Source organism: Oreochromis aureus, linkage group 12, assembly GCF_013358895.1.
Source record: "Oreochromis aureus strain Israel breed Guangdong linkage group 12, ZZ_aureus, whole genome shotgun sequence".
NCBI lineage: Eukaryota > Metazoa > Chordata > Actinopteri > Cichliformes > Cichlidae > Oreochromis > Oreochromis aureus.
In genome coordinates, this window is record NC_052953.1 from 31,724,399 (window position 1) to 31,734,466 (window position 10,068).

At 44.4% G+C, this 10,068-nt stretch overlaps 1 protein-coding gene across 1 annotated transcript; it reads left to right on the plus strand.

Moving 5' to 3' along the window:
* The first annotated feature begins 616 nt into the window (after window positions 1–616).
* zgc:65851 (uncharacterized protein LOC321113 homolog) lies at window positions 617–8,276 on the plus strand. Its single transcript, XM_031742773.2, has 4 exons — window positions 617–1,452; window positions 3,243–3,560; window positions 3,746–3,870; window positions 6,386–8,276. Exons 1-4 carry the CDS (start codon window positions 709–711, stop codon window positions 6,756–6,758), a joined length of 1,560 nt encoding a protein of 519 aa, XP_031598633.1. The 5' UTR covers window positions 617–708; the 3' UTR covers window positions 6,759–8,276.
* The last annotated feature ends 1,792 nt before the right edge of the window (window positions 8,277–10,068 follow it).

Sequence of the window (10,068 nt, forward strand, 5' to 3'; positions counted from 1 at the left end):
TGTTGCCACTAATATGATATTATCCCGGCTTCCGACACTGCGGTGGTCGGAGGGGGTGGGGGGGCTGACTGCAGACTGCAGCACCACCAAAACACAATCTGGGCAAAGCTCTATACATCGATCCCATTTCCCATTCTGCTGCGACAGCACAGGAAAAAAAAAACTGCAGTTACAGTGAGCACCATGGATAAGGCAACACGAGACAGTCTCGCTGCATAATGAATGTGCTGTAATTCAGATGACACCTGTGTTTGTGTCTGTGTTTGTGTTACAATGTGTTTTATCCGCGTGCCACTAATTGCGATCAGGAGTTGGTAACTTGAAAAGAAAAAGTGAGATTTTATAGATCTCAGTTCGGGCACGGACAGCAAAGACCGTGCAGAAACCTGCTCATCGTTGAGTGTGATTTTGTTTAGCTGGAGCTGCAGGGCGGAAAGGGGGAGATGCATGAGTGACTTCGTGTCTCCCCAGAGGGTGGAGGCTTTCTGCAAAAGCTTGCAGGTTTCCCCTCGTCTTCTGTTGTTGCTGCGTCAAATGATGCGCCGGCGCCTTCCCTATAAAAGCACCTGTCCCGGGCAGACATCACTCGCATCTCACTTTCTCTCTCTCACACACACACTCATCCTGTCACACTCCTGAACTCCACACACACACACTTCCCTGTGCAGAGCAAAGGCATCGGCCCAAATCAACCAAGGTGAAGGAACCATGAGTTACTCCAGCGAGATTTACAGCAGCTCCTATCGGAAGATCTTCGGAGATGCCCCCCGCTCCGGTCGCGTCGGCCTGGGTAGCAGCAGCCCGTCCCGCCTGCACTCTGCGGGATACCGCAGCAGCCACCGCACCTATGGTTCCCCCTCCGCGATCTCGTCCACCACCACCTACCGCCGGACAGCGGCCCCCGGTCGGGTCTTCTCCTCCATGCCGGACCACGCGGTGGACCTGACCCAGTCCACCGCGGTCACCAACGAGCTCAAGATCATCCGCACCAACGAGAAGGAGCAGCTGCAGGGCCTCAACGACCGCTTCGTGTCCTTCATCGAGAAGGTGCACAACCTGGAGCAGCAAAACAAAATCCTGGAGGCCGAGGTCACGCTGCTGCGTCAGCGCAACAGCGAGCCTTCGCGCCTGCACGAGCTCTACGAGCAGGAGATCCGCGAGCTGCGAGCGCGCGTGGAGGAGCTGACTCACGAGAAGAGCCAGATGCACCTGGATTGCGTGCAGATGAACGACACGCTGGAGCGCATGAAGGAGAAGTTCGACGAAGAGAGCAGGCTGCGGGAGGAGGCGGAGAACACGCTGAAGGGCTACCGGAAGGACGTCGACGATGCCACCCTGGCGCGCCTGGAGTTGGAGAAGAAAGTGGAGTCGCTCCTGGATGAGATCGCCTTCCTGAGGAAAGTCCACGAGGAGGAGCTGCAGGAGCTCCAGGCGTCACTGCAGGCCACACAGGTACACGTCCCACGGGGGTCTGACGGCCTGCCCGTAGACACGCAAGGATTACGGTCAACTGGTCAGAAATGCGATTAACACTAGTTTTAAAGCCACAGAATATCACCAGAAACACAGTGTTACCCACGAACACAGTTGGTCTCCAGGTTTGAGTGTTTTTACACTTCATAATCACCTTAGTGGCCACAAACAAACTGCGCAAGAGAGGAAGTAGTTGATTTGTTGCACTCAACACAACAACAAATCACCCGCCATTTTTTCTTTCTTATTTTTGTGAGTAGTTCGGGAAAGCAGTGACCTACAGATGTGTTAGGGTAAAAAAGTCTGTCGGCAGTCGTCTTTTCCACGTCGCTTCGACGTGCTGAACAGTGCGCACATGAAAATTAATGGCACTGCAGTTCCGTTTCAGCACCACGCGCTGTCCTCCCTCCCTCACTCTCTGAAAGCAGGAGAGTCTCGAGCGTCCCTGCGGTGTCCCGCGCGATCCTGTGCTGACGCCCCCTCGTGCCAACTTAAAGCTGTTTTAAAGTGTCTGTTTTTCGGTCGTTTCGTGTAGAGAATTGCCCAGAAAACTGAGTCGGACATTATGAGAGTGCGACAGCGGAGGGATAGGCTACCTGCTGTGCACCAAGGTCAACTATAAAGTTCATGTAAACTACTGTAAGGCCCGCCGTTAGCTTGCTACCATTTCCTAAAAGAGAGGGGGAGGAAGAGGGGGCAGAGGGGGGAGAAAATGCGGAGAAATAGCGCAGGGGTGTGGTCGTCCCAGGGGGCAGCAGGCAAGACAAACTCCAGCGCTTGTTTCGTGTAGGTTACATATTAACGTGATAAACTGCCTTCACAGGGCAGCATGGCGGTTCAAACCCTTTCCCACTTTGTTCTAGCCAAGAGTGACGCGTATAGCTCGAGTTTATGCGCACGAGTGAGTTATTTTCATGTTTATTGGGATGTTATTTATGTCCCGCTGTCGACAGAGCAAGATAAAAAGAAGAAACTTTGCGTGAAACTTGTCTTTATGTGAAACAACGTCCTTCGCGAGCTTGTGCTTATTAAATTAGTCACGCACTGGTGGTTGCTAGGTAGATTTCTCCAAGGATTCTCCTTTTACCCCCCTGTGGGGAATTTGAGTACCATAAAAGCCATTGACAGCACAGCTTTCTGCAGCAGAGATGTCTGAGTCAGCAGTTCATTCATCAGCCCCGCAGTCCACCACCTCAGCTCATCAGCACACCGCTCACCTTAAACATTTGTGTTGCGGCGCTAGATGAGAGGGTAGTTTAACTGCAGAACAAGCGCATTAACATGTATTAACAGTGTTCACTATTTAAAAGAAAATCACAATTACACGCTGATATTTTCATCAGGGTAATAGCTATAGATAAGCCAGAGGCTTTGTTTGTTATCCATGGTGACAATGATTTCAGCAGTTTGTTGTTACAGTCACCACTTTTCAAGAAAGGACATCCAATCAGAGAAACACTAAGATTTACCACTGAGTATTAAAAACATAAACTTTTCCAGCATGAGCCAGAGATTCAAACAAGCTGTGTTTGTGGAAAATGATGGTTCCACATTATATAATAATATGGTTGATTGGGATCAAAATGAATTTATAATTCCTAATCAGTGAGCTAAAGCAGTTTTCGAAATGTACACAGCTTATAACGGTGCATCTCTTAAATATAAGGATGATCGATTTAAAAGATAATTGCTACATTTTATTTACAGTTGTAAACTCAACATATACAGTAAACACAAACAATTTTTACTTTCTACTTTTCTGAATCAAGGTGTCAGTGGAGATGGATGTGAGCAAACCTGACCTGGCTGCAGCCCTGAAGGACATCAGGGCCCAGTATGAGAGCCTGTCAGCTAGGAACCAGTCCCAGGCAGAGGAATGGTACCGCTCCAAGTTTGCCAGTGTGACCGAGGCGGCTGCCCGCAACCATGATGCCATCAAGCACTCCAAGGAGGAGCTGAGCGAATACCGCAGACAGGTGCAGGCCCGGACCCTGGAGATTGAGGCCCTCAGGGGCCACAATGAAGCTCTGGAGAGGCAGATTGCAGAGATGGAAGATCGCCATAACAATGAAATTGGTGAGATGCAGGTATGTAAATAATTTTATTTTTTTATAGCTGTATTTAGCTAATTGTTAAAAACCTTAAAAAGCACTTGACCTTATTACTTACAGACAAAAACAACCAAAAAGTAGCTAACAAAATTGAGGAGTTAATTTTAAAAGCCATAGGTCACATAAGGCTAATAATATGTGCATGTGTCTGTTGCATACAGGATACCATTCAGCAGCTGGAGGCTGCCCTGCGTAGTACCAAAGGAGAAATGTCTCGTCATCTGCGTGAATACCAGGAACTACTGAATGTTAAGATGGCACTGGATATTGAGATTGCTGCGTACAGGTCTGTCATATTACAAACAGAACAGCAGTCATCATTTTGGCAGGTTGAACTAAGCTGAAAACATACATACAATAATAATAGCACAGGATGTTATAAACCTAGGTGTGACAAAGGACCCGATGCACATAAAGTTGCCAGAAGGTTCAATGTTTATTTACAGTGAGGTTTTTTTTTATATCGCCACACCTTTGGTTGTGCAGCTTTTCAGTTGATATCTCAAGCACAGCATAGATAGCATACACAGCATACCCATTAGGTCCCGGTGTCCTACTCAAAAGAGAGGGCATGATTAGATGATGGGGATCAGCCGTGTGGGTCAGCCTCCCCTGTCACCACACCACAAACCCGCTGCTCCATCCCTCCAACCATCTGTGCCCCTGGCCTGTGGACCACCTTTGGTGTGTCAAGATAGAGTCTGCTATGAGTTTGCATCTGTATCTTACTCATTGCTAACCAGTTGCACTCAATCTGTCTGGGTTTATAAATTAGACAACACTTATTTGCAAACCTTTGCCAATCTGTCTGAGGGTGATTGCACTTAGGCCGTGTCAGACCGTAATTGTTTGCAGACAACTCACCTACCACCAAGTGACCTGTACGCTTCACGGTCATAGGTGGACACCCAAGACTGATTGGATGAGTTTGTTGTACACGCAACCTCTGAGGAGCAAACACAACTACTTCCAATCAGTCACCAAATGTAGAAAAATGTACAAGGCAATAAGTGATGTTTCCTAGTCACAAAGAGGTTGTCATCCTACTTTTACTCTGGCATGAAGGGCAATTATTGTAGGACTGGATGTGGCAGTTTCAAAATGGGACACAGCAGCCACTCTCTTAGCTGATTTTTCTTTCAGTTTTACAGCACATGACCATCGTAGCAACTGGTGTTATTTTCCACCATTTCCAGATACTTATAGGATGGAAATCATCTGGCAGATCAATACTTCGGTGCAGCTAGCTGGTGGTCACTTGTCAAGAGCTTCATCCAACAATATATTTACTCTTTCGTTCACTGACTGGTTCTCAAAGTGACTGATAAGAGGTCAGCATCATAGTCTGTTTAAAAGAAAAATCTAAGCATGATCTCAGTGTGGTGCTTTGTCTTTCTCCCCATCTGTTTGATTGAAGCCAGACTGGATGTTAGACTGCACCATCTCGAGGGACGAAAAAGTATTACATAAGGCAGCTGGCAAAGAAACTTCAGTAAATACTTCTGCAACACAATACATAAATCTGTTTGAAATCATATTATAGATGTTAATTGTTCACCATTTGCGTGCTTATTACACCTTTATTATAAGAGTTTTGGAGTGAAACCACACTGTATCTTGTTTATTGAAGTTATTAATATAATGAAAAGTGTTTATTATTGACATTTAGATTTTGCTTTTAAGGACACACTGCGTGCAAAATTCCACTTTATTTATATAAACCTTTTAAAAATGAGTAGGTGTAGGTCCCTCTTCTGTGGAACAAGTTCCGAGTTTGGAGTCAGGAGACAGATGCCTCGTCTACTTTTAAGATTAGATACAAGACTTTGTGTGATACAAAGGCCCGACACGTATACACTGTTGCAGAGTTGGCGATGTTTGATTACAGTGCTTTATTTTTCAGACTGCTTTGTGCAGCTTTGCAGCAGTCTTGTTCCCATCACAGCTCTCTCCTCTGCTCCCAGCGGCCTCGTGAGTTAGGGAGAGTCTGATTACTTGAACAGCCCTAGCTGCCCTGACAGCCTCCCTGGCACTGCCCGCTGAACCACCCCTCCTCCTCAGCAGAGCCACAGACCACACAGAGCCACACTTGCCTTTTTGATAAAGCGTATAGTTAGGGCTGGATCAGGTGACCCTGAACCCTCTGTTACTTGTGATGCAATAGATCTAGGCTGCTAAGGTCTTCCCATGGTGCACTGAGTGTTTCCTCTTCACTGACCACTTTTCACTAACTATGTGTTTATACACCACTCTGCATTTAATTATTCTTTATTATTAACCCTAGCTCTCTTACACAGTGTGTCTTTTGTCCCCTCACCCCCCGTTGGTGGTGGCAGGTTGCTGCCTTCCCTGAGCCTGATTCTACTGAAGGTTTCTTCCTGTAAAAAGGGAGGTTTTCCTTCCCACTATCTCCAAAGAGCTTGTTGGGGTTTTCTCTGTATTATTATAGGGTCTTTACCTTATAATATACAGCTACTGTTGTGATTTGGAGCTATATTAATAGTTGAATTAAAATTGTAGCTTAAACACATCCCTTTGCTTCATGTCACAAGAGAGGAGTGCTCCCTCACCTACTTTCCTAAAATGTGATTGTAATGCTTTCACTAAGAGAAGTCAGACACTTCCAACTGAAATAAGATGACGTGAAACTGCAAAAGCACCAAAACAGACAGCAGAGGTGCTTCATCTGATATCACGGTGACATTAGATCCCTTCAGAGGGATGCACTGAGCGTCTAAAAGTAGCACGTCCAGTGTTGGCGGTGACGTCACCTTTTGTCCTCTGTTTCTCCATCTGCACAGGAAGCTGCTGGAAGGCGAGGAGTGTCGCCTCAGCTCTGTCGGCGGCGCAATGGTCCAGTCTGGCTATCCTGGCTTTTCCTACATGTCCGCCCGCACCTACACTCTCGGTGCCTACAGGAAGTCTGGAGCTAAGCCTGAAGAGGAGGAGCAAGAGGAAGCGGAAGAAGAGGAGAAGGAAGAGGACGAGGAGGGAGAGGAGGAGGGTGAGGAGGGAGAAGATGGCGAGGAGGGAGAGGAGGAGGGTGAGGAGGGAGAAGAGGGTGAGGAGGGAGAGGGTGAGGAGGAGGAAGAGGAGGAGGAGGAGGAGAAGCCAAAAGAGAAAGAGGAGAAGAAGAAGAAGGAGAGCCCCACCGGGAAGAACAGCAAGAGCTAAACTGCTTGTGTCATCACTGTCATCAATAACGCATTCCACGTTCCACGATCAGTCACCTATGGATCTGTTCATGTTCACATCATCTCACACAGACACACACAGACACACACACATCTGCACAATCCAGATGCCTCACACCTGTGTTTTTCAGTCTCTGTTTGCTCTGTAAGTGATTAGTTCAATCTTTATTAGATGGAAAAGGAGATTTAGAGACTAGCTAGTACTACAGTGGCAAAAGAGTTCAAATCACTTCCATAAATCTGCTGTAGCTGTCACTACTCTACGTCGCAGGAGTACAGAGAAAAGCGCAGGAAGCTAGCACGATGCCACCAAGTTTCACAAGTCTGAAAAGGGGAATGATCCGTCTTTTGACCAAGCAACAGCAAACGTGCCATTGGTAATTAATATTCACAGTAAGAGCAATCAAAACCTGTCAGCACACAGACTTTTAAAGAGAAACGCACAGATCCTGGAGCATGTGAAACAGCCAGTCCAACTTTACGGTGCTATTTGATTTTTACATTTAAAAGTTGGCGATTTCTGTAAGTTAAAGATTTTGTCATCGAACGAAGCGTCACCAGCGCATTCCTGAATGTCGGCCTGTTAGGCAGGAAAATTTCTGTCTCCACTGGAAGTCCCAACTCCTCATTTCACACAGCAGGTGAATGCTTCCACTTCTTTCCATTAGCCGCTGCTTAGTTCTTCATTTCACCACCTTTAATTTTCTCCCTCCTTCTTAACTGCAGCATAGCACAGCAATACTGGCAAACCTGGAACCTGGAAAAACATAAATGTACATGTAGGAAGGGCGGGTGGAAAGGTAGATTGCTACAGAGTCGCTGGGTGTGAAAATGTAGAGTTTAAATTGCTGCTGTATATATTTTGGGAATATAAGTCCCCCTCCCTTTGATTGAATCATTTGTCATACACTTTATCCGATCATCTCACACACCAGCTTGTTTTCTATCCCCTCACATAAACATGGTGGTGCTTTGGTTTCATGTAGCTGAAACAGGAAACAAGGTGAAGGTGAGCGTAGGTGTTAGGAGCAGGCAGGTGGTGCTGACGCTGACAGTCCTCAGCCAAGACTGTAAGTGTCTGCCAGAGTAGATTCTCCTGGGTTTATGGTTTATGTATACAGAGTCAAATAAAAGGGCTATTTTCCCCATAACCTCTTCTATCACCTTCTGTCACTGTCCTTCATCATTTCTCTCCCTTGCTTTTATTATTTCTTTATTGACAAATGAATCAACCAACGGATATGAATGCATGGCCTGATTCTCGGAGCTTGAATATCTGCTGGATGAGTAGATTTTTGCTTGTTGTGTGTTCAATTAAAAAAAAAAATTGCCTTAATCATAAATGAAAGTTAAAAGAAACATGTTTTCACCTGCATCTCACTTGTTTCTGGGGAAGTAGAGGAGTGCTGACACTTTCCAGACCGTTCTGCTTTACAACTGTGACTGTACGTGCTGCTCTCTCATGCAGTGATGTTCCTCTCAAAGCCAAATAAAGACATTTATTAACCAAAAATCATCTAACCACGCCTGTGTCTTCTTTATTCACTAAAAGCTAAGAACACAAACATTCATGCCTGTAGTTCTGAAGTTAACATTTTGTTTTATTTAATTTGGGTAACTTGCTAACTTTTTTTCTGTTGAAGATAAGGAAGTTATAACATGTTATACATATTACAGAAAATTTGTTACGGTCTGGTTTACTTTTTAAAAAATTACATAAAAGCAGCATATGACTTTAAGCCTTTAAGGCCATGAAATTTCAGGTGGGTGGGTTCATTTCTCTCTCCCCTCACCCTCCAGTTTATTTTAGCAGATGGATGCACCTTCCTAAGTCTGGTTCTGGCTGAGGTTTCTTCCTGTTTAAAGGGAGCGTTCCCTTCCCACTGTTGCAAAGTGTTTGCTGATGAGGGATTGTTTGATTGTTGGGGTTTTCCAGAATACTGGAGGGTCTTTATAGAATAAAGTGCATTGAGACAACTGTTGTAATTCGATGATATAAAAATTCTCCTGAGTCAAATTGAAGAGAAAATCAGAAATATAACTTGATAACCACCTCAGAGGTTTTCCTGCTGCATACTAGCTATACTACCATGGTGACAGTTAACAAATCAGGTACTCACTGCACTCTTGGTGTCACAGCTTTGCTCTGTTGCTCCTTTAACATAAAGGATAAACACAACTTGAGCAATATACTGATAAATGGAACAAAAATAAAGCAATTAAGAGCTCCAAAGTGTTTTAGCATCAAAATTTTCTCCAACACATCCACATGTACCAAAGTATTAGTGGACAAGTGCAAACTAGATACACATAAGTACTCTGAAGTCATACTTATAGGTGCAGATAACTTAGTCTACAAAACAGTTAATCAACATTAATCCGATTTTTAAAAAATTGTTTCTTTAACTCAAAAAGGAAAAACAAAATAAACAAAATAGTTCATGTTAAAATAGTTAAACAAAAGCAAACTAATTAAACTACTTAAATTTCCATCTTATTCATTCAGTCGCAACCATGGATTCAAACTTATTTGAAGAAGTTTGTATTTAAAATGTAAATGAGGAGTAAAATTAATGCGTGGAGTCTATATATATGTGCAGTGCTTACCGATAAAGCTGACAGTGACAAATTATGCTGCTGAAAAGGTTACTTGAAGTAATGAAATATGATAATTCCACTCACTGCAGGAAAAGGTGCTACCAATATGATGATCAACGACCCCCCCCACCACCAGGTAGGAGTCTCCTTTAAACTAACTTGCTCATACCTAAAACAGCCTGTTGTTGTTAGACTCCCTATCAGAATCACAAGCAACACAGATCAGTTTTAGGATCAAAGTTACTTGCTTCCTTTCCTCTTGCTGACAACAACAGAGGAGCCAAAGGGAAAAAGAAGTATGGCTCACATTGTCTTCTCAAAACGTCTAAAAAGCTGTTACACTGCTTAAGTAAGTATTGTTGCTAGTTTGCTCACTATCATGTATCATGTTTATGGAAATGAGCCTTAAAATTTAGCCCCAAACCAGGGGTGATTCTAGGCTTAAAATGTAGGTGGACTCAGCTCCCAATCATACATGCAGTATCTATCAATTAATATCAATGGAATATGCTGTTTGCATATGTAATCAACCCTTTTTACATTTTCAAATCTCAATTCGATTAGATGAACATTACAGTATTGCCTTCAAAAGCAACCTCATTAGTTAGATGACCTGTTGTCATGGGTGAATAATTTCAGAGATTTCAATCTAATCCACCCGTTGTAGGGTGGAGCCTTTAGTTATCAAACCC